Here is a 26,088-nt window from a genome sequence, read left to right as displayed (position 1 = left end):
ATTAAATGGCTCACGTGCAAAATACACATTCAACTTTCCAACAACCACTTGACACACTCTTTCGCCAAAAGTATATCCCCTTGTAACTTGGCTATTGGAGTTAATGGGTTTCCAAACACACACACACACACAATATACGCGAATAGTTTATTAAGTTTACCTTTTAATTAATTGAACAAAATGTTTTTTTCTTTCTTTTTTCATTCCACCATTTGTGTAGCTCATGTAGACAATGAAATGTTTCTGGTTAGAGCCCTTGAGCGTTTGGGTGGCAAGGTAATTGATCAAGATGAACCTGATATTGGGGCGGCATTTCTTAAATTCTCTGTGGTGACAAAGGAATTGAGTGCATTAATGAAGACATTGGTAAGTATGAACTTGTAATTTTATTCAAAATAAGTTTTGTAAAACAATTTCGTTTGTTTTCTTATAGATGCAAAATATCAACAATATTGTCATGTTTCCAGTGGATTCCATGTTGAAAAGTGAATTGCGTGGTGTCAAGGGCGATATGAAGAGGCCTTTTGACAAAGCAGCCAAAGATTATGAAGCAAAATTCATTAAAATCGAAAAAGAGAAGAAGGCTCAGGCCAAAGAAGCCGGCATGGTACGAACTGAAATCGATGCAGCCGTTGTGGCCGATGAAATGGAAAAGGAACGTCGTCTCTATCAACTGCAAACATGTGAAGTATGTATTCATAATGAGTGAGTGGACGGATGGGTGATTGTTCACTAGGGTTGTCAGATGATGAAAATGGTAAAGCTCTCTGGGAGGAATAAATCATACCTATTTACGAAGATATATAAAAACTTATATAAAAATAGGCTCGAGAACTCATGGAACAAATTCTACATAGTTTCAAGCAAAATGACAAACAAACAAATTGTCCCCAAACAAATTGTTTTTTTTTTTTAGTTTATTTTATATTCTACCAAGAAAACGAAACGTCTTCTTTTCAAGTCGAAGGCTAATATTAAGGACCCTCTAATGAATTTATAAATTATAGTAGAATCTAGGAAGACATTCCATTATTTTTTTTAATTTTGGTTTTACATTCCTTTATCAACACCATTAAACGAACAATAGATTCCGAATTTTGAGTTGTCACTTTTTATCAAAAGCTTCGTTGGTTTCCATCAGTACCATAAAAATGGTTCCAAACAATTCTAACAGTTTTTCTTAGCTTGTTTGCTATCGCCAGCATTACGATGGCTAGTAACCACCATTGTCATAATTTTTGTATTTATCAAAGTCCGCTATTGAATCAAGACCCTTGAATACGAGGTTTGTCTCTGGATTGGGAAACCCTAGTGCTGCAATATGTCCACTAATAGCTTTTGTAGTAGTAAGTTCGGCCGGGCCGAATCTTAAATACCCACCACCCTGAATCAAATATAATAGTTTCCTTTGAAAATTTCAGGGGGGTTTGATGACATATTTTCTCAAGCAGATCGGTTCAACCAGTACGCTTCCCGAAGATAAATGTAAAGATTTTACCTATGAAGACTAGATCAGATTCTGAATTTATAATAAACATTTTTGGTTTTAGAGGAATAATAAGTGATGAAATAACGCCTTGATTTGAAATCTAAAATCTGTAGATTTTCAATCCCAATTATTTAAATGATTACGAGAAGTAAACTCTGGAAATTTTGCATTCAGTTTCAAGCAATTTTCATGATCAGTGTGCCTTCTATACCCTCAATAAGTGAAATCGGTCTATATGGAGGCCTTACCATATACACTTTGTTATGGATCTAAAATGCCAGTATATTTTCAATTTGTGGATAATCGGATAAAAACTAAAATTTTTAGAAATCGGGAGTTCGGTGTAATGGGGGTTATACCAAAACATGGAAGGATACACACAGTATTCGGCACCTATAATTGTAGTTCTAGAATCTAGACTCCAAATCGGAGGGCCGGTTTATAAGGGGGCTATATCAAAAACTGTACCGATACACAATATATTCCGCACAGCTCTTTATGGTCCTAGAATACCTCTAGATTTCCAATTTCAGGCAAATTGGATAAAAACTACGGATTCTAGAAGCCCATGAAGTAAAATCGAAGATCGGTCTATATGGGGGCTATCTATATGAAAACATGGACCGGTACTCACCATTTTCGGCACACGTCTTTAGGGTCCTAGAGTACCTGTAGATTTCAAATATCAGGTATATTGGATTAAAACTACGGATTCTAGAAGCCCATGAAGTAAAATCGAAGATCGGTCTATATGGGGGCTATCTATATGAAAACATGGACCGGTACTCACCATTTTCGGCATACGTCTTTAGGGTCCTAGAGTACCTGTAGATTTCAAATATCAGGTATATTGGATTAAAACTACGGATTCTAGAAGCCCAAGAAGTAAAATCGAAGATCGGTCTATATGGGGGCTATCTATATGAAAACATGGACCGGTACTCACCATTTTCGGCACACGTCTTTAGTGTCTTAGAGTACCTCTAGATTTCAAATTTCAGGTATATTGGATTAAAACTACGGATTCTAGAAGCCCGAGAAGTAAAATCGGGAGATCGGTCTGTATGGGGGCTATATCAAAACATGGCCCGATAATCACCATTTTCGACACACCAATTTGTGGTCTCAAAAAAATGGTCCTAAAATACCTCTAGATTTCCAATTTCAGGCAAATTGGATAAAAACTACAGTTTTTATAAGCCCAAGACCCCAAATCGGGAGGTTGGTTTATATGGGGACTATATCAAAACTGGGACCGATATAGCCCATTTTGGAACTTGACCTGCCTGCAAACAAAAGACGAATCTGTGCCAAATTTTAGGACGATAGCACCATTATTGAAGGCTGTAGATTGATTTCAACAGACAGACAGACGGGCATTCTTATATCGTCTTAGAATTTCTCCCTGATCAAGAATATATATACTGTATATAGTCGGAAATCGATATTTCGATGTGTTAAAAACGGAATGACAAACTTATTATACCCCCGTCACCATTCTATGGTGGTGGGTATAAAAAAATGCGCTGTGCTTCGAAACACGTCTGTGACATCGTGACAGATGATAAGTCTAGGATTTACGTGTATGAGTCCGAAAGTAAACAGCAGTCGACTCTATGGGTGTTTCAAGATGAGAACTTACAAGAAAACGACCACCTGTTTCTTCGTGAAAAGATATGTCGCAATCAAAGCAGAATAGTCAATTCCAAGTGATATACAAACATTTGCCTGTGATCTTCCAAAAAATCGAAAAACCACCGAAAACGGATCACTTCATCACGACAATACAGGATCTCAAACATCGGCTCAAACAACTGCATTTTTGAGAACTCAAAACATCCGCAGTATAGTCTGACTTGGCACCGAATGACTTATTTTTATTCCCGTATGTGGGACATTAAATGAGAGTTCAGCGTTTTTCGACACCTGAAGAAACGGTTGATGCAAAAGTACTTCGACAATTCAAAGGCATATAAAATTGTATGGATTTGGTGAATATTTTGAAAAACAATAAAGCGATTTTCGAAGATTAAAATTTGCCTTATTCTCTAATCCAGAAATATAAGAAGAAAACCTCGTAGAATTATTGAATATCGATTTAATTAAAATGTATAATATTTTTATTTATTCATTCAGAACATGTAATTCTAAGCCTATTTGGCCAAAATAAAATAATTACAATGGACTACCCTTGCACTCAAAAGCAAATGTGGTGATGGTCCATATCTCACCATTTTTTTATATATAACTCTTATACAGATCGATCGCACGATTTCGTTTTTTGGGCACATAGAAGCGGAAATTTTGATCCCATTGGATAAGAATTTTTAATTTGGTTTCCGTTTCAACCCATACATCAATATGCTTTGGGACGGGTTTATTACCCCTCCAACAGTTTTCCCCAAAATTGTTGGAGAAGAAGAAATTTTAATATAATAAGGGGTGGTTAAAATTTCAAGGGCCGATGTTGATTTTGAATAAAATACAAACTATTTAGGAAATTATTGTAATTTTATTTTATTATGATATCTTGGTATTACGCAATTATGTATGGAACAAAATATCGGCCAAATGGGGGCCGCGACCTCGGTGGCACACCTTCATCCGATGGTCCAAATTTTCGATGACGCTGAGGCATAATGGAGGTTCTATGCCGTTAATGTGCCGAATTATCTCATCCTTTAGCTCTTGAATTGTTGCTGGCTTATCGACGTACACCTTTTCTTTCCAATAACCCCAAAGAAAAAAGTCCAACGGTATCAAATCACATGATCTTGGCGGCCAATTGACATCAACATTACGTGAGATAACAAGGCCATTGAATTTGTTGTGCAAAAGAGCCATTGTTTCGTTAGCTGTGTGGCAAGTGGCACCGTCCTGCTGAAACCACATATCGTTCACATCCATATCTTCCAATTCGGGCCATAAAAAGTTCGTTATCATCTCACGATAGCGAACACCATTCAAAGTAACTGCCTGACCGGCCTCATTTTCCAAAATGAGGCCGCCCCATAAACCGCACCAAACAGTCACTCTTTGTGGGTGCATTGGTTTTTCGACAATCACTCTTGGATTCTCATTCGCCCAAATGCGGCAATTCTGTTTATTGACGAATCCACTGAGGTGAAAATGTGCCTCATCACTGAAGATGATTTTCTTCGAAAATTGAACATCCACTGTTGCCATTTCTTGGAACCATTTAACACGTTGTTGGATTGTGTACCTCTTCATGGTTCAAATTGAGTAAGTCTGAAATAGAGAAATGTCAAATAAAATTCGGAAAAAGACTTGGCGTTTAGGTGTGGTTCACATTCAACATCGGCCCTTACAATTTAACCACCCATTATTTGATTTTCCTGTTTGGACACACAAATAGATATATTAAAATTTATTTATTTAAAATTCACATTTGTGATACATCATCCATGAAGAAATTAATATTCTGAAGATCTGTCCATTTTTTTACATCATTACATGGACCAACTGAAAGGTTTTGGGTGGTGGTTTATCTCTCGAAATCGAATTTTGTATATATAAAAAAATCGGAAATTCGAATTCAACTTTTTAGTCTTCAAATTCAATTTCTGATGTTTTATGAAAATCGACTCATATTGATATTTCATATGGCTCATATCGACTAATCGGAATTCTTTGTAGACATAATCGAAATTTAACGCTGTAGTAAAATTTACATTTTGTTCTCCGGCAAATAAAATGACATTCACAAGTGAAAATTCACCGTGAAAATTTTTTGGTAATAAATTAAATTCCCAGCAAAAAAAGCGTCGCCAAAAAAGTAGTGAAAATGTTCTTTTTGTATCCGGAAGTGATGCAAAATTGGCGCAGAAGCGATGAATTTAACATGGGCTTGTCATAGGACCGATGTCCACCATTTCAACAGCCGTTGCACTGAATATGCACCACTTCTTTAAATGTGATCCGAATTCAGTGTTTTGGATGTGAATTAAAAAATTTTGTGGTATTTTGACAAATAATTAATTTTTATAATTTTTTATGATTTTTAATGCAATCTAACAGTTGTCTGAAACCCTTGACCTCAAATATTTTCAAAATTTCGCAATTTTTCTAGAATGAATTTAGATTTTACGGATTCTAGAAGCCCATGAAGTAAAATCGAAGATCGGTCTATATGGGGGCTATCTATATGAAAACATGGACCGGTACTCACCATTTTCGGCACACGTCTTTAGGGTCCTAGAGTACCTGTAGATTTCAAATATCAGGTATATTGGATTAAAACTACGGATTCTAGAAGCCCATGAAGTAAAATCGAAGATCGGTCTATATGGGGGCTATCTATATGAAAACATGGACCGGTACTCACCATTTTCGGCATACGTCTTTAGGGTCCTAGAGTACCTGTAGATTTCAAATATCAGGTATATTGGATTAAAACTACGGATTCTAGAAGCCCAAGAAGTAAAATCGAAGATCGGTCTATATGGGGGCTATCTATATGAAAACATGGACCGGTACTCACCATTTTCGGCACACGTCTTTAGTGTCTTAGAGTACCTCTAGATTTCAAATTTCAGGTATATTGGATTAAAACTACGGATTCTAGAAGCCCGAGAAGTAAAATCGGGAGATCGGTCTGTATGGGGGCTATATCAAAACATGGCCCGATAATCACCATTTTCGACACACCAATTTGTGGTCTCAAAAAAATGGTCCTAAAATACCTCTAGATTTCCAATTTCAGGCAAATTGGATAAAAACTACAGTTTTTATAAGCCCAAGACCCCAAATCGGGAGGTTGGTTTATATGGGGACTATATCAAAACTGGGACCGATATAGCCCATTTTGGAACTTGACCTGCCTGCAAACAAAAGACGAATCTGTGCCAAATTTTAGGACGATAGCACCATTATTGAAGGCTGTAGATTGATTTCAACAGACAGACAGACGGGCATTCTTATATCGTCTTAGAATTTCTCCCTGATCAAGAATATATATACTGTATATAGTCGGAAATCGATATTTCGATGTGTTAAAAACGGAATGACAAACTTATTATACCCCCGTCACCATTCTATGGTGGTGGGTATAAAAAAATGCGCTGTGCTTCGAAACACGTCTGTGACATCGTGACAGATGATAAGTCTAGGATTTACGTGTATGAGTCCGAAAGTAAACAGCAGTCGACTCTATGGGTGTTTCAAGATGAGAACTTACAAGAAAACGACCACCTGTTTCTTCGTGAAAAGATATGTCGCAATCAAAGCAGAATAGTCAATTCCAAGTGATATACAAACATTTGCCTGTGATCTTCCAAAAAATCGAAAAACCACCGAAAACGGATCACTTCATCACGACAATACAGGATCTCAAACATCGGCTCAAACAACTGCATTTTTGAGAACTCAAAACATCCGCAGTATAGTCTGACTTGGCACCGAATGACTTATTTTTATTCCCGTATGTGGGACATTAAATGAGAGTTCAGCGTTTTTCGACACCTGAAGAAACGGTTGATGCAAAAGTACTTCGACAATTCAAAGGCATATAAAATTGTATGGATTTGGTGAATATTTTGAAAAACAATAAAGCGATTTTCGAAGATTAAAATTTGCCTTATTCTCTAATCCAGAAATATAAGAAGAAAACCTCGTAGAATTATTGAATATCGATTTAATTAAAATGTATAATATTTTTATTTATTCATTCAGAACATGTAATTCTAAGCCTATTTGGCCAAAATAAAATAATTACAATGGACTACCCTTGCACTCAAAAGCAAATGTGGTGATGGTCCATATCTCACCATTTTTTTATATATAACTCTTATACAGATCGATCGCACGATTTCGTTTTTTGGGCACATAGAAGCGGAAATTTTGATCCCATTGGATAAGAATTTTTAATTTGGTTTCCGTTTCAACCCATACATCAATATGCTTTGGGACGGGTTTATTACCCCTCCAACAGTTTTCCCCAAAATTGTTGGAGAAGAAGAAATTTTAATATAATAAGGGGTGGTTAAAATTTCAAGGGCCGATGTTGATTTTGAATAAAATACAAACTATTTAGGAAATTATTGTAATTTTATTTTATTATGATATCTTGGTATTACGCAATTATGTATGGAACAAAATATCGGCCAAATGGGGGCCGCGACCTCGGTGGCACACCTTCATCCGATGGTCCAAATTTTCGATGACGCTGAGGCATAATGGAGGTTCTATGCCGTTAATGTGCCGAATTATCTCATCCTTTAGCTCTTGAATTGTTGCTGGCTTATCGACGTACACCTTTTCTTTCCAATAACCCCAAAGAAAAAAGTCCAACGGTATCAAATCACATGATCTTGGCGGCCAATTGACATCAACATTACGTGAGATAACAAGGCCATTGAATTTGTTGTGCAAAAGAGCCATTGTTTCGTTAGCTGTGTGGCAAGTGGCACCGTCCTGCTGAAACCACATATCGTTCACATCCATATCTTCCAATTCGGGCCATAAAAAGTTCGTTATCATCTCACGATAGCGAACACCATTCAAAGTAACTGCCTGACCGGCCTCATTTTCCAAAATGAGGCCGCCCCATAAACCGCACCAAACAGTCACTCTTTGTGGGTGCATTGGTTTTTCGACAATCACTCTTGGATTCTCATTCGCCCAAATGCGGCAATTCTGTTTATTGACGAATCCACTGAGGTGAAAATGTGCCTCATCACTGAAGATGATTTTCTTCGAAAATTGAACATCCACTGTTGCCATTTCTTGGAACCATTTAACACGTTGTTGGATTGTGTACCTCTCCATGGTTCAAATTGAGTAAGTCTGAAATAGAGAAATGTCAAATAAAATTCGGAAAAAGACTTGGCGTTTAGGTGTGGTTCACATTCAACATCGGCCCTTACAATTTAACCACCCATTATTTGATTTTCCTGTTTGGACACACAAATAGATATATTAAAATTTATTTATTTAAAATTCACATTTGTGATACATCATCCATGAAGAAATTAATATTCTGAAGATCTGTCCATTTTTTTACATCATTACATGGACCAACTGAAAGGTTTTGGGTGGTGGTTTATCTCTCGAAATCGAATTTTGTATATATAAAAAAATCGGAAATTCGAATTCAACTTTTTAGTCTTCAAATTCAATTTCTGATGTTTTATGAAAATCGACTCATATTGATATTTCATATGGCTCATATCGACTAATCGGAATTCTTTGTAGACATAATCGAAATTTAACGCTGTAGTAAAATTTACATTTTGTTCTCCGGCAAATAAAATGACATTCACAAGTGAAAATTCACCGTGAAAATTTTTTGGTAATAAATTAAATTCCCAGCAAAAAAAGCGTCGCCAAAAAAGTAGTGAAAATGTTCTTTTTGTATCCGGAAGTGATGCAAAATTGGCGCAGAAGCGATGAATTTAACATGGGCTTGTCATAGGACCGATGTCCACCATTTCAACAGCCGTTGCACTGAATATGCACCACTTCTTTAAATGTGATCCGAATTCAGTGTTTTGGATGTGAATTAAAAAATTTTGTGGTATTTTGACAAATAATTAATTTTTATAATTTTTTATGATTTTTAATGCAATCTAACAGTTGTCTGAAACCCTTGACCTCAAATATTTTCAAAATTTCGCAATTTTTCTAGAATGAATTTAGATTTTTTTTGGACAAAATTTAAATAATTTATACCATTTTATTAATCCTTACCCTGTTTTTAACATATTTAAAACAAAAAATGTTAAAATTGCCCTTTAAAAGTATGAAAAATGCAAGTTATAAAAAATTGAATTAAAAGAACTTCCTGAGTAGTTAAAATAAAGAACATCTCTGGATGGACATTTTTGGAAGTGCTTTTAAAGTTGTGCATTTAGAAGTACTTCCAAATTTTTTTGCTGGGTTCGTATTTTGAGGCGACATTTGGCAACCCTTGTGACAATCACTCATAAAATTTAATAACCCATAGACGTAATGTGAGACACATAACGTATTTCTCACTTCTTCTTTTTGCAATCAATACTTAATCCCCTTCCTTGGTCATCGAAACCCACATTTCATATACTCTTAACAAATTGTTTACATTTTTTTTTGTTTATTTCCATTTAATGATATTTTTGTTTTTCATTTTTTTCACATATCTTTCAGTATTTATTGAAATATAAGGAAATCAAAACAAAAACGGGCATTGAGCTGCTGCAGCATTTCATTGAATATTATCATGCTTTGAATAAGTAAGTATACTAAACAACGTACATACCCTTACCGAATATTATTTACTATAACACATATTATCAATTGTCCATCGTTGTCATTGTTGGTGCGGGTTTAGTTGTTGCCTTTAATTTGTTATTGTTATGATGTGGTTGGTGACTGGTGATGAACATGAAACGCCGCGTTGCTGTGACTCTTAAGATAAAATAAGTGCGACCAAAACAATGCCTTTGGGCCACATGAGCAAATCGCATCACACCAATAACAATAGAATGTCCCATACCAAGCCCTCTCCAAATATAGTGAAATTTTATATTTACATGTCCCACCATGTCTCACTCTCTATGCTATGGTTGTATTGTGTTTTCTTACTCTACAGTGTAGGTATGTTATATTGCAAAAACCTGATTTGAATAGTAATATGCAGTTTTTTTGCGATATTTATCCGAAATAGTAAGAAACTAAAACCATAGATTGAAACGACTAAATTTGAATACGCTGTAGATTTATTTTTTTATCTAGGAATTTTTTGGAAACGATTTTCGTTTTTCATCATGATATATTGGGAGGGGAAAATAAAAATGTAAGATTTAGTCTAAATTTCAGAATTTATTATGAAAAAATTGTAACAGGCTGATCAAATGAATTATTTTCCATCTCTAGCCACTACTTTTAAAATCATTCTAGTAAAATACGGATAACGCGACGAGAAAACGACTCGCCTTGAGACTCAATCCGCGAAACTGGCCAATTTTTGACTTTTGGAATATGCTGATCAGCCAGGTCATGCGTGGGATAGGAATCACGGTTGTCCCAGTTGGTAGAATTCAAAACTGGTAGATTTTTTAGTGTTTGATAGATTGGCTGAATTCATGATGTTTTGGTAGATTTTCTTCTCCAATTTCAATTTTCTATAGAAATAAAATTTTTATTGTTGTTTTTGATCTCAGCTTAAAACCATGCATTGACTAAACTACAAGTGTACACAGAAAAAAATATCACCAAAATATTTCCAATTAAAAAGTTAATTGAAGTTGAAAATTTTTTCAATTAATAAATTAATTGATACAATTAACTTTTTAATCATGATAGAAACATTAAGTTAATTAAGTCAATGATTGAAATTTTTAAAATGTTTAATTAAAAAATTAATTGATACAATTAACTTTTTAATCAAATTCGGAAGACTAATTCAGTTAAAAAAGTACTGATTTTTTTTACTTTTTTAATTAAAAATGTATTTCAAACAATCATTTGTTAATCCAAATAAAAACTCTAAGCCAATCTAACTAAGTAATTAAAAATAGTTACCTTTTTTAATTAATAAATTAATTGCGTTTTGCAATCAACATCAATTAAATTTTTAATTGAATCAATTAAAAAATTAATTGAATTTTGCTGAAAAAATCAATTAATTTTTTAATCAAGAATTTTTTCTATTGCCAAACTCAAATCATCGATTTGAATGTAGTTGGCTGGGTTTGTTTTTGAGCGTGCTTCCTCTATCTGGCAAAGGAAAAGAGATATGCTTGCAAATTTGTTTAGGAAGTAGCCGACTATCAAACCATTTTTCGGAAGGTTCAAGTGTAGTTCACTTTGGGTTGAGTGAATTACCCGAATTTATTCTGATAATTGGTTGATAGTTTTGCTGCAAGTAGAGGATGTTTATGAGGAATGTGGTAATTCCGAAACAGCTGTACATTCAACCATACTACTGTTGATTAAGCTACACTTGTAGTTTAGTCAATGCATGGTTTTAAGCTGAGATCAAAAACAACAATAATGATTGAAGAGAAACCAACAATAACAAACAAAACGAAAGAAATAAAATTTTTAAAAAACTTTCTTTAAATTCAATACGAAATTTTCTAGAGAAATAAAATTTTGAAAAAATTTTAACAAAATTTCCTATAGAAATAAAATTTTGACAAATTTTTCTGCAGAAATAAAAAAAAAACTTTTCTATAGAAATAAAATTTTGACAAAATGTTCTATATGAATAAAATTTTGACACAGTTTCAATAGTTATAAAATTTTGACAAAGCTTTCTATAGAAATAACATTTTGACAAAGCTTTCTATAGAAATAAAATTTTGACAAAATTTTCTATAGAAATACAATTTTGACAAAATTTTCGAAAGAAATAAAATTTTGACAAAATTTCTTATGGAAATAAAATTTTGACAAAATTTTCTATAGAAATAAAATTTTGACAAAATTTTCTATAGGAATAAAATTTTGACAAAATTCTATAGGAATAAAATTTTGACAAAATCCTATAGGAATAAAATTTTGACAAAATTTTCTATAGAAATAAAATGTTGACAAAATTTTCTATAGAAATAAAATGTTGAAAAAATTTTCTATAGAGATAAAATATTGACAAATTTTTCGAAAGAAATAAAATTTTGACAAAATTTCTTATGGAAATAAAATTTTGACAAAATTTCTTATGGAAATAAAATTTTGACAAAATTTTCTATAGAAATAAAATTTTGACAAAATTTTCTATAGGAATAAAATTTTGACAAAATTCTATAGGAATAAAATTTTAACAAAATTCTATAGGAATAATATTTTGACAAAATTTTCTATAGGACAAAAATTTCTATAAGAATAAAATTTTGAAAAAATTTTCTATAGGGACAATCTTTTTGCAATATTTTCTATAGAAATAAAACTTTGACAAAATTGTCTATAAAAATAAAATTTTGACAAAATTTTCTATAGAAATAAAATTTTAACAAAATTTTCAATAGAAATAAAATGTTTACAAAATTTTCTATAGGAATAAAATTTTGACAAAATTTTCTATAGAAATAAAATGTTGACAAAATTGTCCATAGAAATAAAATTTTGACAAAATTTCCTATAGAAATAAAATTTTTACAAAATTTTCTAAAGAAATAAAATTATGACAAAAATTTCTATAGAATTAAAATTTTGACAAAATTTTCTTTAGGAATAAAATAAAATTTTTACAAAATTTTCCATAGATATAAAATTTTGACAAAATTTTCTATAGATATAAAATTTTCTATAGAAATAAATTTTAGACAAAATTTTCTATAGGAATAAAATTGCGACAAAATTTTCTATAGAATTAAAATTTTGACAATATTTTCTACAGAAATAAAATTTTGACAAAATTTTCTATAGAAATAAAATTTTGCAATGATTAGCATGATCATCTTGTCACAAATTATTAAAATAATTTCTCTCTATTTTCTATGTTCTAGCTACTTCAAAGACGGCCTGCAAACCATTGAACATTTTGGCACATACATTAGTGATTTAAGCGATAAATTACAAAAAATAAAACAACGTCAAGATGAAGATCGACGTAGTTTGCTTGAATTACGAACACTGCTTAGAAGTACGCCAGATTTTGAACGTGTCGAAAATGTGCCCACCGACAAGGGAGGAGGAGGAACTGGCTATTCATTACATCAGCTGCAGGGAGATAAACATCATGGTGTCACACGTTCCGGCCATCTACTAAAGAAGAGTGAGGGAAAAGTAAGACGAGTATGGCAAAAGCGACGATGTCGTGTTACCAGTGATGGTTTTCTGGATATATGTCATGCCGATGAAACAAAACCGCCAACACGTGTAAATCTATTGACTTGTCAAATAAAGCCAGTACCGGATGATAAACGGGGTTTTGATTTAATTAGTTGTAAGTAATTGAAACATATTCATACGATAAATCATAGAATATTTTATTCATTATGTTTGTTTTGTTTTTCGACAGATAATCGTCCATATCATTTCCAAGCCGAAGATGAATCCGATCAAAAAGCCTGGATGGCTGTTTTGGTGAATTGTAAAGAAAAAGCTTTAGCTAAAGCATTCCAGCATGCAAATCCACAAATGAGCCCTAGTTTAGTGGAGTTACAAAAGACTGTTATCAGGTAAAATGTCACCTATAGAAGGAGTTTTAATTAGGGATAATGAAATAAGAAACTAGCATCGACGTTCCCACTTTTATTAATGGTCCATGGACAACAGGAAAATCCTTATAAAATTCATAAAATTTTTGTTTCTCTTTCTTTTTTCAGATACGTCCAACTTTTACCGGGTAATGATCAATGCTGTGATTGTGGTTCACGCAATGATGTTACCTGGATAAGTCTGAATTTTGGAATTCTCGTTTGTATACAATGCTCAGGCGTCCATCGTGATCTCGGTGTACATCATTCACGAATACAGAGCTTAACGTTAGACAATTTAACAACAGCCAATCTATTAATAGCTCGTGCCATGGGAAATCATGCTTTAAATGAAATAATGGAAGCTAAAGTGGGAAAGGGTAAACTAGCACCAGATAGTACAATGTAAGTATGAGAACATCTACAAAGTTGTTTAATTTAGTTTCATATCACATTTCAAAATTACAAATGAATAAATTACAATTGTTGTGCAGTTATAATAGCCCCCACAATTTAACAATTGATATAGATGGGGAATTTTTTTTAATATTCGTTGACGCTTTTACTTTGTTATGACTGCGGTGACGCCTATATGCAAATTTGAACGAATTTCTAATTCGTTCTTGCAATATTTAGGAGAATTTAAAACTATAACCAATTATTAGGAAAATTTTACTATACTAATAAGACTAAAAATCTGGTTTTCAATATATGAGTACCAAACAGTAAAAACATACATTCTATCAAATTTTAAAAGGAGGTTTTAAAAAATGGAACCAAAAAAGTTTTTCAACTGTGTATTATTCCCTCTCAGTAATGCAAGTGACTATTTTGAATTTTTCAAAACTTCTCTAAGTTGTTTCATCGCAATGTGAAACGTCGTTCGGACTCGGCTATAGAAAAGAGGTCCCTGTCATTGAACTGAATATGGGCAGCATTCATTAATAAGAGAGAAGATCACAACTGTGGTATCACAATGGACTGAATAGCTTTAGTGAGCCACAAATTCCGAGCTGCCACTATGTCTAACCTTGCCTAGGTGCAATTTTGCCAGTATTAGTGATTTTCCCCAAATTGGGGATATTTTTTCGTGAATGGGGACGAAATTTTTGAGTTGGCGATTTGGTCGGGAATTTCCATAAATTTGGGGGTTTTTGTGGGGATTTTGCAAAAATTCTATTTCTATAGAAAATTTTGTCAAAACTTTATTTCTATAGAAAATTTTGTACAAATTTTATTTCTATAGAAAATTTTGTACAAATTTTATTTCTATAGAAAATTTTGTACAAATTTTATTTCTATAGAAAATTTTGTACAAATTTTATTTCTATAGAAAATTTTGTACAAATTTTATTTCTATAGAAAATTTTGTACAAATTTTATTTCTATAGAAAATTTTGTACAAATTTTATTTCTATAGAAAATTTTGTAAAAATTTTATTTATATAGAGAAAATTTTGTCAAAATTGTATTTATATGAAGAATTTTGTCAAAATTTTATTTATATGGAAATTTTTGTCAAAATTTTATTTCTTAGAAAATTGTGTCAAAATCTTATCTCTATAGAAATTTTTTTCAAAATTTTATTTCTATAGAATATTTTTTAAAAATTTTATTTCTATAGAAGATTTTGTCAAAATTTTATTTCTATATAGAAAATTTTGTCAAAATTTTATTTCTATAGAAAATTTTGTACAAATTTTATTTCTATAGAAAATTTTGTTAAAGTTTTTTTTTCTATAGAAAATTTTGTCAAAATTTTATTTATATAGAGAAAATTTTGTCAAAATTTTATTTATATGAAGAATTTTGACAAAATTTTATTTCTATAGAAAATTATGTCAAATATCCTATAGAAATTTTTGTCAAAATTTTATTTCTTAGAAAATTGTGTCAAAATCTTATTTCTATAGAAAATTGTTTCAAAATTTTATTTCTATAGAAGATTTTGTCAAAATTTTATTTCTATATAGAAAATTTTGTCAAAATTTAATTTTATATAGAAAATTTTATTTCTTTATAGAAATACATTTTTACAAAATTTTCTATATAGAAAATTTTTTCAATTTCTATATTCATTCATAAATACAAGGAACTCCGAACTCGCATTTTCATGTCTCCAGTCTCTTGGTGTTGTGGTTCGAAATCTTATTGCAGCTTGCTGGATTATTATTACTGAGACTTTTTTGAGTTGGGGATTTGGTGGGGAATTTCCATAAATTTGGGGATTTTGCAAAAATTCTATAGAAAATTTTGTCAAAATTTTATTTCTATAGAAAATTTTGTAAAAATTTTATTTCTATAGAAAATGTTGTTAAAAATGTTTTTTTCTATAGAAAATTGTGTCAAAATTTTATTTATATGAAAAATTTTGTCAAAATTTTATTTCTATAGAAAACTTTGTCAAAATTTTATTACTATAGAAAATTTTGTCAAAATTTTATTTCTTAGAAAATTGTGTCAAAATCTTATTTCTATAGAAAATTGTTTCAAAATTTTATTTCTATAGAAGATTTCGTAAAAATTGTATTTCCATAGAAGATTTTGTCAAAATTTTATTCCTATAGAAAGCTTTTTCAAAATTTTATTTCTATAGAAAATGATGTCAAAATTTTATTTCTATAGAAAATTTTCTCAAAATTTTATTTCTATAAAAAATTTTGTCAAAATTTTATTTCTATAGAAAATTTTGTCAAAATTTTATTCCTATAGAAATTCTTGTCAAAATTTTATTTATTAGAAAATTGTGTCAAAATCTTATTTCTATAGAAAATTGTTTCAAAATTTTATTTCTGTAGAAGATTTCGTCAAAATTGTATTTATATAGAAGATTTTGTCAAAATTTTATTTCTATATAGAAAATCTTTCCAAAATTTTATATCATAGAAATACATTTTTACAAAATTTTCTATATAGAAAATTTTCCCATTTCTTTTCTATATTCATTCATAAATTCTAGGAACTCCGAACTCGCATTTTCATGTCTCCAGTCTTGTGGTTGGTGTTGTGGTTCATGTCTCCAGTCTTGTGGTTGGTGTTGTGGTTCGAAATCTTGATCTTATTGCAGCTTGCTGGATTATTATTACTGAGACTTTTGCTTTATTTATTTAATTATTTTTTTTTCAAAACAAAAAGTCAAAAATGTATTGGGGATTTTTGTGAGGAATTTAAATTTAAATTGGGGATTTTTGGGGACGAAAACATCATAATTTGTCCCCAAAGAACCAAAAAAGTACTGGCAATACTACCTTGGTGTACAATTTTGACCGAATGTATCTGTGAATTGCGAAGATATAGCTGACTTAAGTAAACATTTTCCAATTCCGTCGGTTCTGTAAAGCAATAAAATATTCGGTGCAAAGTACAATCTTCGGTCCTTTCAAATGCAGGCCATTCACAAATTCGTGTTTGATTGCTTCCTTCTCCTTGAGATCGTGACATGCTCTTGGAAGTTAGAGGATTATCAATATATTCCAAAGGGTAAATTTTTAAGAGCTATAGAAAAAGTAAAAGAAAGTATTTCGGCCGGTATCTCACAAATAACTGCTTAAATGTTGTCTTCCAATGCGTCAATTGAAGCAGGCTTGTCTATATAGGCATGCCCCAAAAAAAAGTATAAATGCATTAAATCACACGATCTAGGCGGTACCGAATGTGAAATAAAATGTTCACCGACCTCGCCTCTCAAATACTCCATTGTTACGCACGCTGTGTGACATGTGGCACCGTCTTATTGGAATCAGATGTCATGCATGTCAAGCTCTAGCATTTTGGACAAAAAAAAAGTTGGCTACGATTCGCATCATCTTTTAAGAAGTATGATCCAATAATGCCACCATAGGTAGCTTTTGCAATGCTTCTGGTTGATCTTCATTCCAAAACCGACAATGCTTCTCATTTACGTAGCCATTGAGCCACAAATGATTGTTGATTTTCTAATCGTCGCTGAACATGATAATAGGTGGATTTCGGCCAACTTTCCAAGAGCCAATTCCAAAAAAAAATTGCGTTGGTTAGTTCTTTCTGCTTAAATTCTTTCATCAGCTATATTTTGAAAGGCGCGCAAAATTTTCCACGTTGTTGATTAAAAGAGACCCAATTGCTGGAACGGCGACGAATCGATCGATGGTTGATGGTCATCATTAACACTGGCCGGAACAGCTGGGATATTTTCTTTAGTTCACACTCTACGTAAGCGTGTTGGTGGTTTAATGTCCAACAACGTAACGTGCGAAATTTACTCACAATAGTCCGAATAGCCGTATCAGTGAGTCGATTAAAGTGACCATAACATTAACAAAACTTTCTTAACAAAGCACGCATGTTGGTAATAAGAGTTGTTGGTTAAATTATAGACAAAACTGAAGACGTTGGAAGTGCAACAAAATAAACCATTTCAAAATGCTGAAGAGTTGACTTATGTAAACATTTTCCAGCCCCTTCAGTTCTCTAAAGCCATAAAAATGTTCTTAGTACCTTACAACGTAGGGCACTCAAACAAAAGATGCTTGCTTGCTTCCTTCTCTTTCTGCTAATGAGGAGACGTATTTCGGCCACACTAGGACAAGCAAACATACAAAGGTATGTGAACAGAGGCACTCCCCAAGGAGGAGTTCTATCACCTCTTCTTTGGAATGTTGCTATAAACACCCTTCTGGTTCCCCTAGAAAAAGAAAGGATAAAAGTGGTGGCATACGCAGACGATGTGGCTCTAGTAGTCAGGGGAAAATTCCCATGCACAATCAGAGATGTTATACAGAGAGCCCTCAGGATGACTGAGAAATGGGCGAAAGAGAATGGTCTTGGAGTAAATCCTGCAAAGACAGAATTAGTCATGTACTGCAAAGATCGCAAAACTCCCACGGTTAAGCCCATATCCTTAGGGGCTATTTAAATTCCCTTTGGTGAGTGTGCAAAATACCTTGGCGTTATTCTGGACTGAAAGCTGAACTTTACGCTTAATATTGAAGAAAGAGCGAGGAAAGCCACGATAGCTTTGTACTCGTGCAAAAAGGCAATAGGAAAAAAGTGGGGACTAAAACCGAAACCGTGTATTGGCTATACACGGCAGGATTAGATCTATAATGCTATATGGTGTTGTAGTCTGGTGGCCGGCACTTCAGCAACCGACAGGTTTAGTTAGATAAAGTTCAGCGTATGGCGTGCTTGTGTATCTCAGGCGCATTCAGTAAGATAGGAACAGATTCCCTTAATGTCATTCTGCATGAATTACCTTTAGACATTTTGGCCAAACAGTCAGCTGCAACAACGGCTGTGCGGTTGCGCGAGCTATCGCTGTGGTCGGAAAAAAATCGATCCTCAAAATAATGCCAGATGTACCTAACGTAGTGTATTACTCTCTGGCGAAACCACTTTTCGACAAAAAGTTTGAAACTCTAATTCCCAACAGTGAGGCGTGGTGTACACAGACCCCGGGGAATAAAAGATATATAGATTTCTACACTGATGGCTCCAAATTGGATGGACAAGTTGGTTTCGGAGTATATTCTAAAGAACTGGAATTTCGAATAGCGAAAGGATTACCTAATCACTGTAGTGTTTTTCAGGCTGAAATATTAGCAATAAGAGAGGTGGCGAATTGGTTGAGAAGTAATGTTCCCAAAAATGTTGGCATTAATATATACATAGACAGTCAACCTGCAATAAAATGCTTGGACTCTGTGTTCCTTAACTCGAAAACGCCCATCGACTGCCGCAAATCTCTCAACGAGATGGCTGAGCAGTACAATATTCACCTAATATGGGTGCCTGGCCATAGGAACATACCGGGGAACTGTCAAGCAGATGAGTTAGCAAGGCTAGGAACTACCTAACATATTCCAGGGGAATTAGAATCTGTTGGTATGTCTTTGGCCACCTGCAAGCTCTTACTGCGTGAGAAGGCTGTCACGATGGCAAATGTTCGATGGGAGAATTGCAAGGGTTGTAACGACACCAAACAAATATGGCCCCATTTAAACTTGAACCGCACACTAGATATGCTAGTGTTCTCAAGACGTCAGATATCACTTCTAATATCTGCTATAACGGGTCGCTGCCTGATAGGCGAATTTGCAAAAACTATTGGTGCGAAGTATAATGACTACTGTATGAGCTGTCATGATGCGGAGAAAAAGGAATCAATTAAACACCTCTTGTGTGAGTGTTCTGCATTATGTGTAAAGCGTAAGCGAATTTTAGGGGCATATAGCTTTAGATTACTGGCGGACCTGGAAAACGTTAACTTAAGCAGTCTGTTAATGTTTTGGAACAATCTGGTTGGTTCAACAAAATAAAATAATAGTGAGGGTTCAGTAGATAAATCCAGAAGTGCCCATATGTACTAGGTACTTTTAGTTAAATGTGGTATCACAATGGACTGAATAGTCTAAGTGAGCCTGAAACTAAATCGGGCTGGCACTTTAACCTAACCTTACCTAACCTTCTCTTTCGGATCGTGGCAGTTCAGCTTACAAGTAGTTAGCCACAATTAACATACGAATTGGCCTAACGGTAGCATGAAGATGGTGTCGGGCTAGTTTCCCGGTCGGGGTGGCACTGGCAAAAATATTTTACATACTTAAATTAATAAAGTTATGTTACTACTTGTTCGATTGTCTGCTGAAAAAAATTAATACCGGTCGCACAAAAAAAAGCTATAAATAGAACTAACCAGCAATGCCTCTAGGGCAGAAAAATTGCGAAACTCGACCACCATTCTGTTATCCCTTAAAATTGTCGAAGTACCGGTTTCCAATTTTAAATAATATGCAAAAATATAATTTCTAATTAGGCCATTGGATAATTGTTTATGTTTAATAATAGTTGTTATAGATATAATTTAATTAATTGTCGAATTTCCTCGCTATCTAATATAATATAAGAATAATACTTTAATATCATTACTTATGACATGCCTTTATTTGGTTTTTATATTATAGGGAACAACGTTACGATTTCATACGAGCTAAATATGTGGCCAAACGTTATGTTATGCGCACATGTGCCGATGAGAATGATTTACGCTGTGATCTAGAACAGGCTGTTGCCAATGCCGATATGAGCCAATTACTTCAAGTATGGGCCGAAGGTGCTGATCTCACTTGTTGTCTACCCTCATGGGATGACGGTGTTACTGCCTTACATTTAGCGGTACTACGAGAAACTGGATGTACCCTACACATTGTGGATTTCCTTATACAAAATATGCCACCGAAGGGTTTAAATAAAATGACAAATCCACCCAGTATACTAAATGTGACGGGTAAAAATACTGCACTCCATTTGTGTGCTTCACATGATAAGCGGGAATGTATCAAACTATTGCTACGTTCAGGAGCCGATTACGAAATACGCAACTCACAAAATAAAACAGCTTTGGATATAGCCAAAGAAATGGGCCATAATGTTTGCAAGGAGTTGGTAAGTTCGAAATAAATGTCACAATTTCATAGTAAGTAATTTTTTTTTGGTTGTTCGCCGTAGATTGAATGTGCCATGCGCCGTGAAAAGAGTGCTTTCGATCACATCAACACAGATTGGAATTTACCAAATGAAGATGGATCTACAGATTTTTCGGACGATGATACGGTTATAGATGAGCGTGTATGTATATTAATTTTTTTTTGTGTCAATTATTCTTGTATTTTCAATTAAATTGTAATTTCTATTTGCTTTCCTTTCTTGTCCTTTCAGAAACGTTCTCGTCCCCCTAGCTTTGCCGGTGGTGATTCTCCGGTTTTACGTTCACGTTCCTCAACTTGTGATTCAATACAAAGTAGTTCTAGTCCTATAGCGAATTGTCCCAGTCGACAATTTACATTGCCAATGTATCAACAATCGGCTGGCACGTCGCCAAAACAACAAATGTCCTTGGGTCAGTATTTAGGCAGTGCTGGCAATATTAATGCCGCCGTTGCCAGTGTTGTGGGTGGTAGTAGTTCCGTTGGTGGCGGTGGTTCAAGTCCCAGTTCAGCCTCAAGTCAAAGTGGTCGCCTAGCGTCAAGAAGCAACAGCGAGTTTGGTGGAGGAACAAGAAAATCAACTTCAACAGGTAAGCCACATCCTCAAATGAATGAAATAGAGATTTCATCAAAAATTGTCCCAAGAAAATTTTGGATTGGAATGAAATTATCAAAGCAAAACAAAAATCATTACCATTAATAAGGAATTTTCCCTTGGAATTTTCATAGAATTCTCATAGAAAATTTCTTGAACATTTTCTATTGAAGTGGTATTTTCGAAGAAAATGCTATATCGAAATAGAAAGTTTCCCATTGATGATGAATTTTCCATTTATAAGAAATTTTCATAGAAAAATTTCTATTAAAAATTTGTTGTTTAAATGTTCTAGTAAACATTTTCGTGTACATTTTCTATTAAAATTTTTTTGTGAAAATTGTCCATTAAAAAATTTCGTGGAAATTTTCTATTGAAATTAAAATTTCGGAGAAAATGCTACATCGAGTATGCATTTTTATAAAGAAAAATTTGGTATTTTCATTTCACAAATATTCCATTAAAATGGAAACTTAATAACAAAAAATTTTCTATTGAAAAAAACAAAAAACATTTCATAGAAAATTTTTCATGTATAAGGATGTGGAATTTTCCATTTATAAGAAATTTTCATAGAAAAAGTTATATTAAAAATTTGTTGTTTAAATGTTCTAGTCAACATTTTTGTGGAAATTTTCTATTAAAGTTTTTTTTGTGAAAATTTTCCATTAAAAAATTTCGTGGAAATTTTCTATTTAAATTAAAATTTCGGAGAAAATACTACATCGAGTATGCATTTTTATAAAGAAAAATTTGCCATTGAAATGGTATTTTAATTTCACAAATATTCTATTAAAATGGAAAATTAATAACAAAAAAAAAAAACAAAAATATCAATCTATTAAAAATGTTCGTGGACATTTTCTATTAAAAATTTTTGGGGAAGTTTTCTATTTAATATTTTTGGGGCAGTTTTCTATTATTTCTATTGAAATGAAAATTTTTGGAGAAAAGCCTACGTCGAAAAAAAAAACTTTTTATAAAAAATTTCCCATTGATATGGTATTCTTATAGAAAAATTTCATTCAAAAGGAAAATTCATAAAAAAATATAGAAAATTTTCTATAAAAAAATTTCTTGGAAATTTTATATTAAAATTTTTTGTGTAAATTTTATATTAAAATGTGGAAATTTTAGCTTAAAATAAAAATTTTCGTTGAAATTTTCTATTGAAATGAAATGTCTACATCGAGAAGGAATTTTTATAAAATTTATTTATTTAATCAAACTGAGCCCCATGGGTCAATTTCATTGAAAATTCATAAAAACTATAAGAAAATTTCATAGAAATTTTCTATTAAAAATGTTCGTGGAAATTAAATCAAAACTGAATTTTATAAAAAAAAAATTAAATGGAATTTTCATTGAAATTGTTCACATTGAAATAGGAAATTTAATACAAATGTTCCTTACAATAGAATTTAATAGAAATTTCGGATTTTTAATGGAAAATTTAATTGAAAATCTATTTTCCTTGAAATGAAATTTTCGTAGCAAAATTAATTCAAAATTTTTCATTGAAATCAAATTTTAATAAAAAAAATATATTAAGATAGAAATTTCATAAAATAATGGATAAAAATTCCATTTTCATTCAATATTTAATATCTTCTTTCCCAATTCAGCTAAAAAATATACGAAATTTTCATAAAAATTTTCTATTAAAAATGTTCGTGGATATTATATAACGAAATGGAATTTTCGAAGAAAATGCTAAATCAAAATGGAATTTTTATAAAAAAAAATATTGAAATGGAATTTTCATGGATAATCTTCACATTGAAATAGGAAAATTCATAAAAGTTTTCCTTATAATAGAATTTAATAGAAAAATTTCCGTCCATATGGAATTTTTAAAGGAAAATTTTATTGAAAATGTATTTACCTTGAAATGGAAAAAATTTTTCATTGAAATCAAATTTTAATAAAAAAATAATATAAAATATTTAATAAAAATTGCATTTTCATACAATATTCAATTTCTTTTGTTTTCCAATTCAGCTAAAAAATATAAGAAATTTTCATAGCAATTTTCTATTAAAAACGTTCGTGGATATTTTATAACGAAATGGAATTTTCGAAGAAAATGTTAAATCAAAATGGAATTTTTATAAAAAAAAATATTGAAATGGAATTTTCATGGATAATCTTCACATTGAAATAGGAAAATTCATAAAAGTTTTCCTTATAATAGAATTTAATAGAAAAATTTCCGTCCATATGGAATTTTTAAAGGAAAATTTTATTGAAAATGTATTTACCTTGAAATGGAAAATATTTTTCATTGAAATCAAATTTTAATAAAAAAAAATTATAACATATTTAATAAAAATTGCATTTTCATACAATATTCAATTTATTTTTTTCCAATTCAGCTAAAAAATATAAGAAATTTTCATAGCAATTTTCTATTAAAAACGTTCGTGGATATTTTATAACGAAATGGAATTTTCGAAGAAAATGTTAAATCAAAATTTCGAAGAATATTTAATAAAAATTTAATGTTCATACAATATTAAATTTCTTTTATTTTTCAATTCAGCTAATATGAATTCACTAAAGAAACGAACAGCCCCAGCACCTCCGCCTGGCACAAGTTCATCTTCCTCAAATTTCTATGGTACATTACCGCATCCACCGAGACATTCACAAAATTTCGATACAAATGATATACGTTCGCACAATCATAAAAATCAATCAATGGACAATTCCTCATATGGTACCCTACCTCTGTTGCGTTCGGTCGACAGTAGTCCTCGTATAATGGGTGGGCACAATAGTTCGACATCACATGGTGGTAGTGGTGGTGGCTTTTATGAACGCTTGGATAAACTTGTCTCTCAAGATCCAAATGGTGGTCCATCAAGTCATCATATAATTCCAGCCATGACAACATTTGGCCATAAACGTTCACCCAGTGGCGAATCATTAAATCGGAATTTACATTTAGCCGGGGCGAAATTAGTTCTACCACCAGCTGGTGAAATACCAACACTAAAGCATGTAGATAAATCAGCTTTGGCAAGACCAAAAATTCCACCACCAGGACCACCTCCAGGTGAGTTGTGATTTAAAGAGAACCTTAAAAATAGGTTTGTGTTTTGTATTCTATTAAAATAAATTTTAAAATTTTCAGAACGTGAAATTTCCAATGGACAATCAAATGAAAGTATTAGCTCTATTGATGAAGGTCCCATTGCGCCTCCCCGTAAGGTAAGTGCTATAGCATATATGAATGCTTTTGGCATTTTTTCGACAGTCGTTTCTTTTTTTGCAAATTTATTGAAATTTCATTTGCTTTTGCCTCAGCTTTATTTTATACAAAATACAAAAAATTATTATTGTCTTTGTTTGCATATTGGTTTACTTTGTTTTCTTTTTTCAAAAACCTTTTCCGTTTTTCCAGCGCAAACATAGTAAATTATTGAAATTATCACAAGCCAGTGAAGAAACGGTAAAATTAGACTTGTGTTCATTATTTGTTAGTTCCTTTTATATTCTTTAGCATTGTTGTTGTTGTCGTTTTCTTTCGTCAAAACAAAAAATTACTAAAATCTCTCCAACCTATTTACATAATAATTTGGAGAGCATTTATTGTGCAATCAAAAGCCGTACTAATCGATTGTGCATGAATATGCTTATTTCTATTTTACTGTGTGTTCGTCTTCCATTGTTTTGTATGGCGTTCTTGTTCTATCCTTTAAATAATATTAAATTATAGAGGAAATTTCATTGATTTTTAGTTGCTTTAATTTCGCTGTCTTAAATATTTATTTATAAAATATATAACCATAAAAAATATCGATATAAATAACTAAAAAATACAAGCTTTTTCTATCCGGACAAGAATCAAAATCAGCTTTCGATTTTTTTATACTTTTCATGTGAATTAAAAACTCGATTTTTTTGATTTTACCAATTTTTGAACTGTGGTTTAGCCGTGACTTCGAAGTTCTCAGTGATTAGATTGAAACAAAGGTGTCCAACTTATTTGGATTACTTGATTAACCGTTATTACATTTTCCAAACCCATGGGGTAATCGAGGTTGAGGGCCTGTCTAATCGTTGGTTTGTTTGGTTGTTTCGATATACCGAAAATGCTTAAGTAGTCAAATTTGTAACAAATAGATGACCATACCAATGGACTGTCAATATAAATTTAATTTCAATAGAAAATCAAGTCGTGCAAAAATAAAGTGTAGCCAAAAAAGCAATGAAAAGTTTTCTTTTGGATTTGGAAGTTCTTCAAAATCGGATCAGAAGTAGTGAATTTTACATGGCTTTGTCATGGGGCGGAAATCATATTTTTAAGCATCCGTGGCATTGATTTCGCATGAGTTCTTCAGATGTGATATTATGTCAAAAATTTCGGAAATCAGGTGAACAACAAATTAAAATGTC

At 32.1% G+C, this 26,088-nt stretch overlaps 1 protein-coding gene across 3 annotated transcripts in view; it reads left to right on the top strand.

The window, feature by feature from the left end:
- The window catches only part of Asap (ArfGAP domain of ASAP), a 104,021-nt gene that overhangs the window by 60,121 nt on the left and 17,812 nt on the right, over window positions 1-26,088 (top strand). For 2 of the 3 annotated variants that reach the window (XM_075308769.1, XM_075308770.1), the window contains exons 4-15: window positions 221-366; window positions 434-688; window positions 9,632-9,717; window positions 12,937-13,376; window positions 13,452-13,611; window positions 13,759-14,034; window positions 20,571-21,051; window positions 21,115-21,234; window positions 21,325-21,682; window positions 24,230-24,745; window positions 24,824-24,900; window positions 25,094-25,141. In XM_075308769.1, coding sequence (XP_075164884.1) covers window positions 221-366; window positions 434-688; window positions 9,632-9,717; window positions 12,937-13,376; window positions 13,452-13,611; window positions 13,759-14,034; window positions 20,571-21,051; window positions 21,115-21,234; window positions 21,325-21,682; window positions 24,230-24,745; window positions 24,824-24,900; window positions 25,094-25,141 — 2,963 coding nt within the window. The remainder of the gene's footprint in view (window positions 1-220; window positions 367-433; window positions 689-9,631; window positions 9,718-12,936; window positions 13,377-13,451; window positions 13,612-13,758; window positions 14,035-20,570; window positions 21,052-21,114; window positions 21,235-21,324; window positions 21,683-24,229; window positions 24,746-24,823; window positions 24,901-25,093; window positions 25,142-26,088) is intronic. The other variant, XM_075308771.1, reaches the window with a different exon arrangement.

The sequence above is a fragment of the Haematobia irritans genome, chromosome 5 (genome assembly GCF_050003625.1).
Source record: "Haematobia irritans isolate KBUSLIRL chromosome 5, ASM5000362v1, whole genome shotgun sequence".
In the NCBI taxonomy this organism is placed as follows: Eukaryota; Metazoa; Arthropoda; class Insecta; order Diptera; family Muscidae; genus Haematobia; species Haematobia irritans.
The sequence above is the reverse complement of the archived record's forward strand: the minus strand, read 5'-3'. Positions and strand labels throughout refer to the sequence as shown.